The sequence below is a fragment of the Taudactylus pleione genome, unplaced genomic scaffold (genome assembly GCF_031769625.1).
Source record: "Taudactylus pleione unplaced genomic scaffold, aTauple2 ptg000352l, whole genome shotgun sequence".
Lineage (NCBI taxonomy): Eukaryota > Metazoa > Chordata > Amphibia > Anura > Myobatrachidae > Taudactylus > Taudactylus pleione.
This window is the reverse complement of record NW_028284753.1, coordinates 16,944,262-16,962,500: the sequence shown is the minus strand read 5'-3', so window position 1 is coordinate 16,962,500 and position 18,239 is coordinate 16,944,262. Positions and strand designations below refer to the sequence as shown.

Here is an 18,239-nt window from a genome sequence, read left to right as displayed (position 1 = left end):
CACTAAAGAATAATGATTCAATCGGATTTATTCAAATAATGATATTCCACCATCAATATAGTCGATGTTTCGACCCCTAAGGGTCATTATCAAGACACATCAGCAATGGCAAATATCCAGCATGTTGACAAAAGGCATACCTTTTGTCAACATGCTGGATATTTGCCATTGCTGATGGTGGAATATAATTATTTGAATAAATCCGATTGAATCATTATTCTTTAGTGCGGTGAGTGCCCTCATTTGGCTATTTATTTAGCCTTCTTGGATATTTATTGGAGTACCTGTTTGGCCTTTCTCCCTAGTGGAGCACCCTGCTGAATGACTATACTAAGGGATGTGAGTGCTGTATTCTTCAAATTATATATATATATATATATATATATATAATGTGTATATATTATAAATATATATAAACACTATATACTGTACATATATAATATATATAAGTGTAAAAAATCCTATATGGATCGGCACTCAAATGATGTTGATTCAGCAACTCAGGTGCCCTCCGTATCAATCGGATTCAAAAGCAGCAACACATGGACGGCGGCACTCAGAGATTTCCATGAAAATAATGTATTTAAATATCCATAACAGACACCAACGTTTCAGGACCGCAACGTCCCTTTGGCAAAGGGACTTTGCGGTCCTGAAACGTTGGTGTCTATTATGGATATTTAAATACATTATTTTCATGTTAATCTCTGAGTGCCGCCGTCCATGTGTTGCTGCTTTTATATATATGTGTAAATATATATAATATATATATATATATATATATATATATATATTATATATATATAGAGAGAGAGAGAGAGAGAGAGAGAGCATGTTTGAGTATTTGGATGTCTGAAACAATGGCAAATAAAAGTGCAATATTTGAATGGGATAGGAAGGGGCAGGTGCAAGATTAAAGTTTTTGTCAGGTTAAATACAAACATAATAATTACCAAGCTAAATACTGACACAGGGCAAACAATGGTGGTCTTTGTTTACAGCTTAAGCCCGTTTTCAATTCAAAGCGAAAAGCCGTGATCCGCAAAAAAGTATCGCCGATTGCAACTTTTCATCAGGTGAAAAATTATCTCTGTATTTAATTGCAAACACTTTTCGCGTACGCGAAGACGCAATGCATTGTAATAGGTGAAAAAGATTTGCCTCTATATAGGTGGAGAAAAAAAGTGCAAAATCTCTATTTTGTGGTGCACAGGTGGGGAAACCACTCAGTACCCTTGGGACAGCCCCCCAAAGGTTAACTGCAAGGTCGGTGCAGCAGGGAGGGTGTGGGTGGCTTAAGTGGGTGGAGCGGGGGCGTGTCGGTGCAATTGCATCATCGTGACCCCACCCCATGCTTATATTGCAGATATTACCGGCATTATAAAGCAGGGGGCAGAGCTACAATGACGCGATTCATACTGCCGAAAATTTGGATCTTGCAACTCTATCTATCTATCGATCTATCTAAGTCCGCAGGTGGACTACAGTCTGACCCCTATGTACCAAATTCCAAAACGCGTACCTTTTTACAGTTTGGCACCATACTTATGGAGCCATTTTTGCACTCACAGTTTACATACTGTATATTATTCATATTTAATATTAATATTTAGTAATGTGCATATTAAGTAATATGCAGATTAGTTTGATTTAATATTTATTTAGTATTATTTATTATGTTTTCATGTTCTGCACCTTTTACTTTGTTCAAAGGTAAATATTGGAAAACTAGCAATTTTCTGGTATATTTCTGTTAAAGCACCTTATTAATAAAAATTGTTGCATTTTATTAATAAACCATAGTTTGTATTTTTTTTTTTTATAGAACTGGTGGTGTGTGCTTCATATAATCAAAGAGGGGAGGGAGATTGAGATGGTTGAATGTAGTTGGGTAGCTGTGCTTCATGGTGCTAGCCACACCACATCACTGGTCACACCCCCATATCAGTAATCATACCTTCTGCACCAGAATAGGCCCTTCATAAATTTCAGCTCCAGGCCCACGAGGGCCTTAATCCGGCACTGTTTGTACCTCACCTTTATTTCTATATCTAAATTTTGTGGATTAGGTCATGAGGGTCTGGTCATCTCTCATATATTTTTTTTCAGACACGGTGGCTTTTGGTTTGTGTTTTTGTTTATGATTAATGAAATGTCATTATGATCACTTATACACTAAATATGGGCACAGTGGTTCTTGTGTTTACACATTGCTGTCTATGTTCAGCACAACTTTGTATCCGGGTGGCGATACGGTGCATGTTTACACATTTTCTGTATCAGTCAATGTTGTGGGTGTGGTTTATTTTCTTTATTTTCATTATTTTTATTTTTTCTGTATTTTTATTTTTATTTTATCAGTACTTTTATTTTATCAGTATTTTCATTTTTGATGTTTATTACTTGTCATTTGTAGTGTATTTATGACAATGTATAGATATATAGATACATGCATTCTATATATATATATTTTTTTTCACATATTTTTTATAATTTTCTTTGATTTTTTTGGAGTTATTATTTATTATTTTTTTATTTTTTATTATTATTTTATCTTCATTTGTATTTCTTTATTTTTAATATATTTTTTTCATTCTCTATGTTTGATTGAATTTTTCCTATGATAATAACGCTACCTGGAGATGGCATTATCCAGGGCAGAGCCTGGAGCCGGCCCCAGTAATCAGCTGTGTGATCTAAACAGACCACACACTGATTCACTGTAAAAAAAAATTAAAAAAAGTAAAAAAAAAACAAAGTTACCTGAGGCCAGGGACCAGAGTTTGGGGCTCCAGTGATGTCCTCCCTCCGGTCAACTGGTCTCCCATGCTGCACTGGGGCCCGGTCGTCACCTGACAGGGTCCCAGTGCAGTATGGAATGTCAGCTGACCGTAGCGACAGAGGACATCACGGAGGCCCGATAACTGCAGGTAAGTGTAATTAAGGGAGAGTGGGTCACGGGGGAGGAGGGGGGGTCCGCAATCGCGGGCTCGGGGCTTAGTGATGGGGGTGGGGCTTGGCAATAGGGGGGGTTTGCGCGGGGTACTTGTCACGCTATTTTTTGTGAAAATACCGTGATAAGGCTCCGGAGGGGATTCGCAGGGACAGAGCTTTCTCGCAAGCTCTGTCCCTGCAAGGGATTTGTAGTAAATCCCTGTGATATTGCCTGAATTCGCAATGCGAATTCAGTCAGTAATATCACACTACAATCTGCATTACATTACATTATGTCTCAGCCTCTACTGCTCTGGAACATGTTTCAATCACTGGACAGTTGTTGATGGCTGATGAGACAAGACCTGTGGACTTCTAATTCCCCAATTGGTCTTTCTACCTCATTATAATACAACAATTGGAATACAGAATAGAGGAAATGCAGTGTGCATTTTGTATGCACTGAAAACTAGTTACAATCCCAAAACCAGGGTGTACGCGTGTGCCATTTATGGGTGCTGGGTCTACTATGACAACTACTGCCACAGACAACATAAATAATGAATAAATAAGATTAGAAATAATCTGTAGGATAACTTGTGAAACATGTGGCATCTTATGTGTAAACAGTTGTCACTCTGCAATGTTACTTTTTCTTTATAGCTGACTTACAGATGTGTCCTTCCTTATACATCTTTGCTGCAATTTTTTGGCATCTTTTTTTGTTGAAAATGCACCTAATTCCCAATGCAACTAAGACGTGCCAGCAGACTGTGCTGATTCATGTGATATGTGACACTTGTATCACACTGTTTGCGAATGAGTCCCTGTATATGTATATGAAGTGCTACAATGTACTGTAGCAGCTACAGCTTTTTTCATTCCAAGCTCCATTGTGGTTCATATACAACAGTGGTCGGGAACAGGGGTAAATTACCCCACATAGGGTAAAAATGAACTGGACGGACAGCCGGGCATGCATATGAATCATTCTATAATACAGAATGATTCATATGCATACCCGGCTGTGCTGCAGGGAGGTTCTATGCTGGATGCCCGCTGAGATGTTATTACCAGCGGGTGCCCGACTCCTTCCCTACAGCGCCGCGTTAGCTGGATGCTGGACTTCTCTTCTGAACTCCAGCTTCCGGCTGTCTCCATGTGCACTATGGGAGAGACGTCATGACGTCTCTCCCATGGTTCAGAGGAGCAGCCGGGCGGACAGGACGGCAGTGGATGCAGGAGCGGGGATTAAGATAAGTCTTTTTTTTTTGTACAAGCAGCACTACAGGGGTATTATATGGGGACACTACTACAGGGGCATTATATGGGAGCACTACTACAGGGGCACTATATTAGGGAAGTACTACAGTAGTATTAGTTTACTCGAATAACCTATGGGAACCAGAATTTAGCATGAGATATGAAATGCCAGTGAGAGAGTATGTGGGGTGGCTATGGTGCAACTTGAGAGCTTAGAGAGCCGATGGTGCGGGTTAAGCCTGTAGTACAATGTGCAGAACAGAATAAGCGGCTTTGAGAGCCATTGGTGCGGCTTTAGAGCCAATAGTGCAGCTTGAGTGCCAATGGTGCAACTTAGAGCTGGTAGTTCAATTTGGAGACCAGATGAAGCAGCTTTGAGAGCCGATTGTGCAGCTTGAGTGACGATGATGCAGCTTAGAGCTGGTAGTTCATTTGGAGAACAGATGAATCGGCTTTGAGAGCTGATGTGGTTTGAGTGCCAGTAGTATGATTTGGAGAACAGATGCAGTGGCTTTGAGAGCCGATGGTGCGACTTAGAGCCAGTAGTATGATTTGGAGAACAGATGCAGTGTCTATGAAAGCCGATGGTGCGGATTAGAGCCAGTAGTATGATTTGGAGAACAGATGAAGCAGCTTTGAGAGCCGTTGGTGTGGCTTAGAGCTGGTAGAATCAGTGCTGGCAGAGGCAGCACTGTGACAATGAGTGCACTAGATTCAAGGAGAGGACTGTTGTCACTGCTTCCCTCTGAGTCTGCACTAGCCACCAATGCCAAGCAGCCACATGGAGGAAACCACAGCAGCCCACCATAAGCTCACATCATCAGGCTGACAGTAAGTGTGATTGACATTGACATTAACATTTTTTATATGATTTTTTTATGGTTTTTTTTTCTCATGTGGTAGCCTATATGTATGTTTTTTTCTCATGTGGTAGGCTATATGTATGTTTTTTCTCATGTGGTAGCTTATATGTATGTATTTTTTCTCATGTGGTAGCCTATAGATGTTTTTTTCTCATGTGGTAGCCTATATGTATGTTTTTTTCTCATGTGGTAGCCTATATGTATATTTTTCTCATGTGGTAGCTTATATGTATGTATTTTTTCTCATGTGGTAGCCTATAGATGTTTTTTTCTCATGTGGTAGCATATATGTATGTTTTTTTTCTCATGTGGTTGCCTATATGTATGTTTTTTTTCTCATGTAGTAGCCTATATGTATGTTTTTTTTCTCATGTGGTAGCCTATATGTATATATTTTTCTCATGTGGTAGCCTATATGTATATTTTTTTCTCATGTGGTAGCCTATATGTATGTTTTTTTTTCTCATGTGGTAGCCTATATGTATATTTTTTTCTCATGTGGTAGCCTATATGTATGTTTTTTTTTCTCATGTGGTAGCCTATATGTATGTTTTTTTCTCATGTGGTAGCCTATATGTATGTTTTTTTTTCTCTTGTGGGGGCCTTCTTGCAGCAGCCATGCACACAGTCGAAGGCGGGGGAGAAGCAGCAGACATGCACATAGTCCATGAATGGGTGGGTAGGGGCCCCAGTGCATTGCTTTGCCCATGACCTTCACTGCTATTAAGATGGACCTGGGTACATATATAGGGTTTATGTGCTTAGGACACAGCTTAATGACAAAGGAGAAGAGTGAAATTTAAAATGAAAGGGGGAAAAAAGAATAGAAGCAAAAAGAGAAATAGATATAGACAGGAATGGATACACAAAGCTATGACATAAGGTTATAACCTGAAAATGGGAGGAGCCAGGTTTGGAAGTGGGAGAAATGAGGGGAGGAGTCATGATTTATTCTTAAACCGCCCCCCTAAAAGAAAAGTCTAGATCCGCCCCTGAAAAGGCCAGCGTGCACAAATAAGAGAAGGAACCAATCATGCCCCGTTGTGGATAGCATGTGACATCCTGCGGTGTCTGGATCACCTAGCAACCGACGGAACTGGAACAATACTGCCCGTGGCTTGTAAAAAATAGAAAGGAGAAAAAAATAAGAAAAAAAAAAAGGCAGGGGGAATCACAAATGTCATCCAGTCAGGGCATATTCATTGCTTGCTGAATCATTTAAGGATCTTCTCAGGGGGTGAGAAGCAGTAAAAAGTCCATAAAAATCAAGAGTGTTGACGATTTGCGATGAAGGAATATTGTCAAGTTGTCTATAAATAAAACCATATAGTTGACTTAAGGGGCCAGGTTCAATTAGACGCAATAAATCGATAAATTATCCAAGGCGAATTTATCGCACTTGACGGTTTGGTGCAAAATTTTCACCTATTCCGGCAAAGCGTGCTCCTGCTTATAGCCAAATCCTATTGCAAAACAGGCAAAAACACATATGTGCGATAATCTTTCATGGCGAACCTGCAAAAATTTGGGGAATCAGTCTGTACCCTAAAAAAAGCCTAACTGACATAGGTAATCAATATAGAAGTGTATTAATGGCCATAATAAAAATATTTTTGGCTCTTAAATTGTGTCAAGTAGCTGTTACATGTGTATTTGCAAGTGTTGAAAAATGATAAAAGCAATATTTTTTTGAGAAAACTGCTGGATGTAAATTGGGGGTGCATTAAAATTGGGTGCAGCGAGGGTGTCCGAAGAATATGCGTGCTACGGCGCCCCCCCCTCAAGTGTTCCAGGGAGGAGGCGGGTCCATATGGGATTAATGTAAGGTAAAAATTAGGGCAGCCCCCTGTTGTAGTGCCCATATGCAGTGCCCCCGTGTGCCACAGGAGAGAACACCCTTATGCAGGCCTCCAGTAGTGCCCCCAGTAGTAGTCCCCCCCCTTGTAGTGCCCCCAGTAGTAGTAGTCCGCCCCCTTTGTAGTGCCCCCAGTAGAAGTAGTCCCCCCCTTTGTAGTGCCCCCATTAGTAGTAGTCCCCCCCTTTGCAGTGCCCCCAGCAGTAGTAGTCCCCCCCTTGTAGTGCCCCCAGTAGTAGTCCCCCCCTTTGTAGTGTCCCCAGTAGTAGTAGTCCCCCCCTTGTAGTGTCCCCAGTAGTAGTAGTCCCCCACCCCAATTGTAGTGCCCCCAGTAGTAGTAGTAGTAGTAGTCCCCTTATAGTGCCCCCAGTAGTAGTAGTCCCCAGTAGTAGTAGTCCCCTCCCCCTTGTAGTGCCCCCAGTAGAAGTAGTCCCCCACCCCCCTTGTAGTGTCCCCAGTAGTAGTAGTCCCCAGTAGTAGTAGTCCCCAGTAGTAGTAGTCCCCACCCCCCTTGTAGTGCCCCCAGTAGTAGTAGTCCCCTTATAGTGCCCCCAGTAGTAGTAGTCCCCAGTAGTAGTAGTCCCCTCCCCCTTGTAGTGCCCCCAGTAGTAGTAGTCCCCCCCTTGTAGTGTCCCCAGTAGTAGTAGTCCCCCACCCCCCTTGTAGTGCCCCCAGTAGTAGTAGTAGTAGTCCCCTTATAGTGCCCCCAGTAGTAGTAGTCCCCAGTAGTAGTAGTCCCCTCCCCCTTGTAGTGCCCCCCGTAGTAGTCCCCACTTGTAGTGCCCCAGTAGTAGTAGTCCCACCCCTTGTAGTGCCCCCAGTAGTTGTAGTCCCCCACCCCCCTTGTAATGCCCCCAGTAGTAGTAGTCCCCCCCTTTGTAGTGCCCCTAGTAGTGCCAGACCCCCCCATCCCCAGTAGACACACATAATATAAAAAATAAATAAAAACACTTACCTGAATCCCCACTCCCGCCGCCGCCATCTGCTCCTCCGTCTGTCCTCCCGGGCCGGCTGCTCTGCACTATGGGAGAGACATCATATGACATCATGACGTCTCTCCCATTGCCCACTGCGGGAGCCGGAAGATGGAGCGGCTCCCGCAATGGGCGCAGCAGCAGCAGCTAATGAGAGTCTGACAAACTCTCATTGGCTGCTGCTTACAACAAACACACAGCTGCCGGAGCCGACGGCTGTGTGTTTGTCAGTGAAGCGCTGACCGAACTCCGTCCGGTCAGCGCTACACACACGGTGCAGTCTGTGTCACAGTGACACAGATTGCACCGGCCCGCGGCCCGCATTATGCTGCGGCCCGGGGGGCACATGGCACCCTGCCCCCCGGCCCAGCCCGCCACTGGGTGCAAGTATATTTTTGTGGCTATAAAGTGCACTTTTAGAAAAATAAAAAAATGCACCTGCTGCTGCAACCTGCAATGTTTAAAACACCTATCCCATCCATAAAGCCCCCAAAAATACCAGGCTCACTACTTTAAACTCATTTTTAACTACTTTTTTTTTCCAAAAATTTACAAGTAATTTTGACCCAATTAAGCTAATTTACAAAACTTTTTTATCATTATGGGGGTGTCCAAAGGGTTCTAAAACAAATCCCCATAATTTTTAGCCAACATTTTTTTTCACCTGCTCTAAGATGGTGAAAACTTATCGCCGGCCTCTGTTTATGCAATTATCGCACATGCAATAACTGATTTGCGCAATTTGATCGCAAAAGTGTTAATTTATCATGTAAATGGGGCTTATCGCTTCCAATTGAATCCGGCCCAAACAGTTTTTAAATATAAGTTTGAGTATGGGTATCTAGTTTTAAAATTAATAAAAAAATCCTATTTTTATATGAAACTTTAGAACTTCTTTTTCAATATCAGGGAGTGTAGCCTGCCTATAATAGTATGGAAGCTGAAGGAGGGGTCTTTTAATTGTACTTAGTAAGGGAGGGTTACAAATTGTCCAATTAAGCAGGATCACTTTCTTTTGCCACTATTATAATGGTAGTCAATTATCAAAACTAGAGCACAACAGTGCTAGAGTATCCTTTACCAAGCATAGGGAGAACAGATCAATGATCATTAATTAAAAACATAACATTAACATTAATTAAAAACATAACATTGACACAAAATGTATTTTCCTGCATTCCCACAGATTATGAAAAAGTGTAGCGGTGGACATGTTGCATTAAGAACATTGACCCAGCTCCCTCTCAACATATGATGCATTTGACCCTGGAAAATATATGCTGGATGAAGGACATTAACGTGCACACCGAAGTGTGTTATCGTATTACTGTATTTAAAAAGCGTTTCAGAGGTTTCAAGAGAGGGTATAATCATTTTCCAACTAGTAATGCGATGAGATTGCAGAGAGTCAGCCTGGGACCAGAGGAGTCTGGCGGACAGTGGTCTGGTTTTATAAGTGTGAGGATAAATAGGATAACATAGAAGCTAAGGTATCCTTATTAGAAGTATGTACTGTAGCATAGATGTAGGGAGGAAGACTATAAAATGTCTCATTTGGAAATGCATGTAAAAGTAAGTAATTGGTAATTTGAACTCTTTTAAAGCCTAAAGCTTACACACGATGTGTGTATGCAGCGATATCATATGCATACACACTTGCCGATGCCAACCAGCGACAGACAATGGCGGGGTAGAGGGGGAGCGGGGCCATGCTTCAATCAACAGTATGGCATAGCTCCCAATAACCCCAGTTTGGGCTGCATGTACAGCCGACTGTGGTTATCATAAACGACCAGCGGGAACTCGCATCATTGGTACTTTTTCGCATACACACTTGCCAATATTTTGAACGATTGAACAATAACGATATAGTTATCGTTTAATTGTTCAAAATATCGGCAAGTGTGTACGCAGCATTAGAAGAGAGCAAACAGCCACCAAGGTCAATGACGAGATGTTTTGAGACAAAAAGTGGGAAACCTGTGATGAGTCGAAAGCATGCTGAGGTGGGGATAGGCTTCAGAGGGTAGGCCAGGGTTGGGGGACATAGGGTGGTAAGTAACCCCAGGCCCCATGGGCACAACTACCATAGTTGCAAGGGGTGCAGCTGCTATGGGGCCCAGAGCTGCGGGAGGCCCATTTTCTTGTCAAAAGTTACATGTGTTATATACTTATATACATTTGGGAGGTACATAGAGGCCCTTACAAACTTTTTCTATGGAGCCTTCAACTACCTAGTTACACCCCTGCTGGGTCCCCTCTCTTAGGGATGCCCCCAGGTTGGAGCTACCTTACCCATCTTTAGCTGATGCTGATGTCCAATCCAGTGTTTGTGACCAGGCTCCGTGCCTGCGCCGCTAGACTAATTAGCATGGTACAAAACATAGATGGACCGTGATCACATGGCACAATAAAGTTGTTTCCCCTATCTGTGCTGCACACGTGACATAATGTGCACTGCAGAGCAGTGTGTGAGAAGCCTGCCACCACTGCTGCCTTAAGGAGGAGCAAGGAGAATATCCAGGTAAGTGGTGGTGGGAGGAGGGTTAACACAAACACAGGCTGCAGCTGCAGAGTTATCTGCACACAGGCTGCTGCAGTGATGCAGACAGGGGGTGGGGGGACACAGTCTGCTGTATAAACACCAGGAGGAGGGGTTTCTGAGAGGACAGAAGGGTTAATTCAGCATTGCACACATAGACAATGCTGAACGCAGATACCCGATTAATGGGAATCTGCGCAGGACTCATTCTGTGAATGTGCAAAATGGGCCCTGTGATTGCACGCAGCCCTTTCTATGCCTCTGTCTGATTGACAGGCAGAGGCATTTAAGGGGCAGTGTGGGGGTGGGGACGGCTGGTATTTCCAGAACCGGGGGAGTCTCAACCCCAATTTCCAGGTGTGACAAGGCCAGGGGCTGTGTCCACGTAAGTTGAGGCTTACTCAGCTGACAGATTGTTGTGATGGTGATCCCAGCCTGTGACCTCGGTCAAAGTGCTATGATCGAAAATGCCGCAGGGGGTGTCAAAAAAACTTATTACAGCAAAGCAAATTTTCTATCTGCATTGATTAAGCGGGAGCAAACGGGTGAAAAATCCTTGCGGACTTTAGTTACTTTAGCAGAGTGGTCCTAAAAAATAACTTTGCATCATCCCTGGAAAATTCCCACTTCCATCTGGAGGCATTCCAAATAGCTTCCTTGTATGCGTAGTTTAGGAAAGAAAAATCACCTCATGAGGGTGCCTTTTGGTATTATTGCTAAGCTGTCCGGTGCGATGGGCCCATTCTAACAAAATCCAAACAGATGTTGCCAATATCCAATAAATCCAATTTTGAGAATATGATGGACCCCTTAACTCTGTCAAACAACTCTGTGATCAGTGGAAGAGGATATTGATTCTTGACCGTTATATCATTAAGGCCCCTGTAGTCTATACAAGGCCTCAGGCCACTGTCCTTTTTGCCAACGAAAAAGAAGCCAGCTCCAGCAGGAGAGGTGGAAGGATGAATAAATCCTTTCGCTAGGTTGTCCTGGATGTATTCAGACATGGCTTGAGTCTCAGGCACGGATAGAGTATAGGTGCGACCATGGGGTGGCATCTTGTCAGGCAGCAGCTTCATAGGGCAGTCCCATTCTCTGTGGGGAGGTAAGACGTTTGCCTGTTGTTTGGAAAAAACATCAGAGACAATCTGGTACTCCGTGGGAATAGCTGGAGATGTTATCGAAACTGTCTTTCTTACAGGTCGTATCTTGGGAAGACAGGATTTCTGACAGTCAGTTCCCCATGAAAGAATTTGCATTGAACACCAGTCTATCCTGGGATTATGCTGGCATAACCAGGGTAGTCCTAAAATGATTTCTTGAGAAGCCTCTGGTATCACTAAGAACTTTAAAGAATTGGAGTGGAGTGCCCCAACACGAACTAATACTGGTTGAGTTTCCTTGGTGACCACTCCTTTAGCTAGAGGATGTCCATCTACAGAAGTCAGGGAAATTGCGTGCTTGAGAGATGAACAAGGAATCTGTAGTTTATCGACTAGGCTGGAAGTCATTAAGCTTCCGGCTGCTCCAGAGTCTAATAGAGCAGAGACAAAGACAGGGTTGGGCTTGAGATCCAAAGCTAAGGAAATCTTTAAATCTTTAGTATTTGGGGACGGGGACATAACTCCTAACTAGATGTCCCCAAGGCCAGTTAGGAATGGGCGTTTCCCGATTTGCGGGAGCAGGAGGCCACCAGGTGACCCGAATCTCCGCAATACAGACGGAGGTTTTTTAGCATCCTTCTCTGACGTTCCTCTTTGGAGAGATGGGTTTGGTTCACCAGCATAGGCTCTTCATTTATAGGAGGATGGGGTAGATGGGTAGGTAAGGGAGGAGTGAATGACTTTTGCCGGCCAGTTCTGTGCTTTTCAGCCTGACGTTCTCTGAAGCATAAGTCAATTTTATTGCAGAGTGAGATCAACTCATTTATATTAGTGGGAAGCTCACGGGTGATCAGATAATTTTTTTTTCCGATCCGAAAAGGCCATGCCAAAAGGCTGAGGTGAGGGCCTCCTCATTCCACTTAAGCTCTGATGCCAAGATTTTAAACTGTACGGCATATTGGCTGACAGGACGGGTTCCTTGTGTCAGGTTCATGATACTGGACGATGCTGACACAGTGCATCCAGGTTCGTCGAAAATCCTCCTGAATGATAATACAAAGTCCACATAGCTATCCAGCAGCGAGTCTGAACACTCCCAGAGTGGGGAGGTCCAATCCAAAGCTGAGCCAGACAACAAAGACACAATGTATGCCACTTTAGTTCTAGCAGTGGGAAAGTTATCAGGCTGTAAGGTAAAGTGTATGTCACGCTGATTTAAGAAACCACAACAGAGCTTAGGATTGCTGTCAAATTTGCTTGGCATAGGTAGGTGAAAACGAGGGGATACCCTTGTCCCTGTATTACCAGGCACAGGATGAGGTGTAGTTGCTGATATCCCAGGGGTGGTTAACGAGGTTTGCAGATTACCTTGTCGCTTAGACATCTCTTGTAAAAACTGAGCCATTTGATGCTGCATAGTTTCCAGGTTTTCTAAACGACCAGCAATACAGCGAAATAAATCCACTCCAGACTCCTGTTCCGTGGCCGGATCCATGGGGCCAGTGCAAACTGTGAGGTTCTGAATTTGTTGTGGACCCAGGGTGGTGAAAGGAGCAGACACAGAAGCAGATTTAAATAAAAAAGTGGAGTTTTTAATAAGTGAGGGTGCAGGGTGAGTCCAGCAGGTTTGGAGCAGGCAAGGTAACAGGCTATTAGCACTTCCAGGCAGACAGGTAAGGCACAGGTACTCTCTCTCAGCCGCAGCTGAGAAAGACATTGCACTGGCAATGAATGAAGGCTCTGGACCTTCCTAAATACCAGGTGCCGCACTGTTACTGGCTGGAAAGAGCACATGACCCACCAGGATTGGACAGCTTGAATCACATGACCTGAGGCAAGATAGCAGCGCCCATGCCAAACGGAACAGAAACACCACCAGGCCTCACCAGGCCTCAGTGACAATGTGCCCGCACAGAACCATGTGCAGCCAATGCCCCTCGCCAAACACCAGCACCGTTGCCAGAGACCCCTCGCCACAATGACCTCACAGGTAATACCCGGTGACCACCATGCCGAGAAACGCTGGCCATGACAATCAGAGTCTGTGTTTGTTGTGGTGGTAACAGGAGTAAACACAGGAAAAGGTTTAAACTGAAAGGTAGGTTGTTTAATGTGAAAGTTGGTAGACATGAACAATAAGATAAACTAGAGTCCAGTAATAACAACTAATATATGTGGCAGGAGGGAATTGTAGTGAGTGGGAATAAATCAATGTCTAGATCAGGTGAATCCAGATAGACTGTAAGAGTGAAGTGGATATCCAGGTATGCAGAATAGTGGCTGAGAGGGATATCCGGAAATACTGTGATGATGGCTGAGAGGAGAATTCAGTAATGCTGTGATGCTGTGATAATGGCTGAAAGGAGAATCCGGTAATGCTGTAATGATGGCTAAAAGGAGAATCCGGTAATGCTGTGATGATGGCTGTGCGGGAATGGGTTAACTGCGGAGACAGGTTCAGGCAGGAGTGGGTCTGGTGGAAGGTGCAGGGCTGAACTCCAGCGGAGTGCAAGGCAAGGCAGAGCGGTGCAGGCTATGTAGGGAGCCGGAGGCTGACAAGGAGCTAGGGCAAGCACCGCAGAAAAGGTCTTAGGTTCAGGAGTGAAGGGAACTCTCTCTAACAGCTGACACTGTGAACACTTTGCAATGGCAACTACAGGGCGCACCAAACACCCTTAAGTACCCAGTAACAGAACATGATAGGCCAGAGAGAGCATGTGACCCACAGATGATTGGCCTGCTATGTCACATGGCCAAAGACCATATGGTGGCGCCCAGACAGCAACATGGAGACGCCACTAGGCTTACCCCTGCCAGGATGGCCCAACGCTGGCAGACCTCTGCGTACACCTCTGTGTACACACAATGCCAGTCTCCACATGCCAGCTCCCCCACCAGAAGGACCGTGCCACAGCACCCTCACCAGTAAGGACCGCAAACCTCCATGCCGCAAAACCCTGGTTGTAACAAGGGGTCAGATCTGTGGAGGCTGCCTGTGGTAGTCTGCATCAGCCATTTTGAATTCACGCTTCTTGTCAGTGTAGGGCCTCTGACTCTAGATGGTATGGATGGAGAGAGAAACTTCTCCATATAGAGTGGGGGCTGAGGGCCGGTACCTGGAGGACACTCACCAGTGTTGGGACATCGAGTTCCGGCAGCATGCTGGGGTGGCAGTAGACCTCCAGGGTCCTGCAACTTATCCCATGAGCGCCAGAACCAGAAGTCTCTCCATATCTGTCTCTGAATGCTATGTCATGGCCAATGATCTTCATACTGAGATATCCCCTTGCAGTGGTGCATATCCATCTCTGTACAGCATTGCTCACATCATCACACCATGGCAAATTGCAGTTTCTCTGGCATACTGTGTGAGTGGTTCTGTGTCTTTAGACTAAATATATATATATTTATATATATAGTGTTCCCGCTAGGCTGTTTTAGCGGCGGCCCGTTGAGACAGCCTGCAGGTTCTGCCTCCACCCGCGGGTCGCTGTGTCCCATGGATGGTCAAAACGGCGGCGCATCGATCACAGCTGGTGAATGGACGCCGGGCGCATACGCCCAGCGTCCATTCACAGTGACCGCAGCGCTTGGGGGCTGCCCGGCATGTCCATTAGTGCGGGGCACGCCCCCAGGAGTGACGAAAAGGGACGCGTCATAAAGACACGCCCCCTTTTCTTTGGCCATACCCCCTTTTCGGCGTGCGCAAAAGTTCCCTAACTCTAGGTCCAGCACCCTGCCTGTCGCCGGACCTAGAGTGAACACTATATATAATATATATATATATATATATATATATATACAGTCATCTTATAGAAATAAGTATGATCTCACTCACTTTAGATGTTCTAAAGTTTCAATTCTATATCAGAATTTTCCCTGACGAAAATAACAATATGTGTGAGTGTGTATTACACAGCATAGTATGTTACACATGATGTAAGCTACCAGAGCTCCTGGCTGGATCATATAACAACAATCTCTGGCTCCCAGCTGACTCTGGCCCTGTTCAGAGCTGGACGCTCTGACAGAGCACTCGCTCTGAATCAGGGTGTCTTTTTTTTTTTTTTATGGAGCGGCCACCCACAGCAACCATCGGCTTGCGACCAGACCCTTGTGGTAGGGTCTCGTGGCTGCAAGCCCCAGAGAGCTTTCGGCTCAAACAGAGCCCAAAGCTCTCCCACTGACATCACTTGTGATGTCAGTGGGGCTGCCCCCAAATGGTAGGTGTTCCCATGGGAACGCCTCCGTCTGGGCAGCCACCCCCCCGACCCGCCCACCAAAGGGGGCGTGCTGTCACTCAACATCGACAGCACGCCCCCTTTGGTGCGAGACCCGGAGCGACGGATTGCCCGTCACTATCTGGGTCTCGTGCATGCGCACGACGGAGCCGGCTCCGTCGTGCGCATGCGCTCTGGGCCACCATCGACTCAGTTGCGAGCGCTCAGCGCTTGCGACCGGGTCTGAATCAGGCCCTCTGCCTCCTCCTCCCCCCGCAGGGCCCCAGACTATGGTGATACTGCCATAGAGCCTGTGTGTGTGCCCTCTCTCCGGCAAGTCAAACACAGCGCATCAGGTTCTATCCAGGGCTGGATTTCGGAGGGAGGGGCCCTGCCCCTTTTACCTTGCAGGAACGCCTACTAAAATCCACTCTCTCTGCATCCAAATATGTTCTATATCTCCTAGTACTAACAATCAACACTAACAACAATGTGTGACTCTGATGATTCTACAGACATAAAACTTCAGCTGTTTGCATGCAACATCACCACAGTGTACATCTTTGAATCAGGCCCTAAGGGCTCTATTTACTACAATCCGCATTTGTAATGCAGATTGTAGTGTGATATTATCGACTGAATTCGCATTGCCAATTCAGGCAATATCACAGGGATTTTCTACAAATCCCTTGCAGGGACAGAGCTTGCAAGAGAGCTCTGTCCCTGCGAATCCCATCCGCACACTAGTCACAATATTTTCGGAAAAAAATACCGTGACTAGTGCCCCGCGCATGCGCCGACCAGCCACCGCTGCTACCCCCCCAGCGCTAAGCCACGCCCCCAACACTAAGCCCCGCCCCCTGTGATCGCGCCCCCCCGCGCCCCCCCCCTCCCTTAATAGCACTTACCTGCAGTCATCAGTGCTCCGGTGATGTCTTCCATGCCTCTGGTCAGCTGATATCCCATACCGCACTGGGACCCGATCACCTGATGACCGGGTCACAGTGCAGCATGGGAAACCAGCTGACCGGAGGGGAGTCATCACCGAAGCCCCGACCACCGGTCCCTGGAGTCAGGTAAGTTAATTTTTTTTTTTTTCTACTCTTTTTTTTTTGCAGTGTATCAGCTTGCGGTCTGTTTAGGCCACACAGCTGATCACTGAGGCTGGCTCCGGGCTCTGCTCTGCCTTTTAGAGCAGAGTAGGGGCCCGGTAACCGGGGGAGACCCTGGATAACACCACCTCCAGGTGGCGTTATTATTACAGGGCTTCCCCCGGTATTTTTTCACATTTTATTTTTAGTAACTATGGTCGGATCACATTTCCCATTACAATTATGGGAAATGCGATCTGCTTACTAAAAATAAGTGATACTTAGGGGTTGGAGTAGAATTTTATGAATTCTACTCCAATTGCCCTGTAATAACTATAGGTGTATATGTGTTATGTGGGAAGGTGGCAGGTTATTTCACTGGGTTCTTTCAGATGTAAAATAGAGTAACTTAGTATTAGACTGGCAGATATGCAAACTCGTAATATATCAATTGTATTTCTTAAACTTTTGTTGCTTTATAAACAATAATAAAAACATTTACTGTACTTACCTGGTGAGGATGCTGTACTGTCAAAGTGATGGACTCCTTTGCATTCCTAAAGCAACATGTAAAAAAAATATATATATATTTCTAATGTCTTTCAATGTTATGAAACATAGGGGCATATTCATCACCGGGGGCCATACGGTAGTATTCACCTCGCCGCAGGGGATACTTAACACCCAGCGATTAGTAGCTGCATTTACTTACCTATCCCTGTGGTTGGCTTCTGTGCATGCGAGACATGAGGTCAAGCATGTGCCAAGCTGCCAGGGGGTCCCTGAGGAGGTAGTGGAGGGATCAGCTCAGATCCCCAGAACTCTGTTCCATAGGAAGGAGCAGAGCTACGAGAACAAGTGCCATCTGAAGATGGAGATAGTTTTCGGAGTTTGCCTGCGAGAACAATCAGTTTTCGGAGTTTGCTGAATATCAGGTGGTCCATTTGTGACCCCTGAAGATGAATGGCCTGGTAACCTAAATATGCGGAAACTAGCATTTCCGCATGGTTAAGGAGCCATTTTTCATATAATGAATAAACCCCCATAGTCTTACTGTTTTGTTTATTAATGCACACATATCTTTGAAAAACATTGTCTGCTACAGATTTTAAAATATATATGTATATATATAATAATCCTAAAAAATCTAAGAGAACAAAGAGCAACTGCTAGTAAATATGATACTATAATCAGCAAAATTGCTGTACTATATAAATATAAGGTGGATTTCTACCAAATATACCCAAAAACAAAGCTTATCTGATAAATCAGTACAGCTGCAAGAGCCAGTGTCAATCAATTTCTTTAATAATATTACTTAGAAATTAGAAATAAAAAATTCCATTAAGGTATTACCATTTATCAAAATCAGGAAATAAATTATGCGTGCAATA

General features: G+C 44.8%; 1 protein-coding gene across 2 annotated transcripts in view; it reads right to left on the bottom strand.

Moving 5' to 3' along the window:
- FRMPD3 (FERM and PDZ domain containing 3) overlaps positions 1-18,239 on the bottom strand; it is a 746,708-nt gene that overhangs the window by 518,394 nt on the left and 210,075 nt on the right. For both annotated transcript variants that reach the window (XM_088444300.1, XM_088444301.1), the window contains exon 4: positions 17,357-17,402. In XM_088444300.1, coding sequence (XP_088300426.1) covers positions 17,357-17,402 — 46 coding nt within the window. The remainder of the gene's footprint in view (positions 1-17,356; positions 17,403-18,239) is intronic.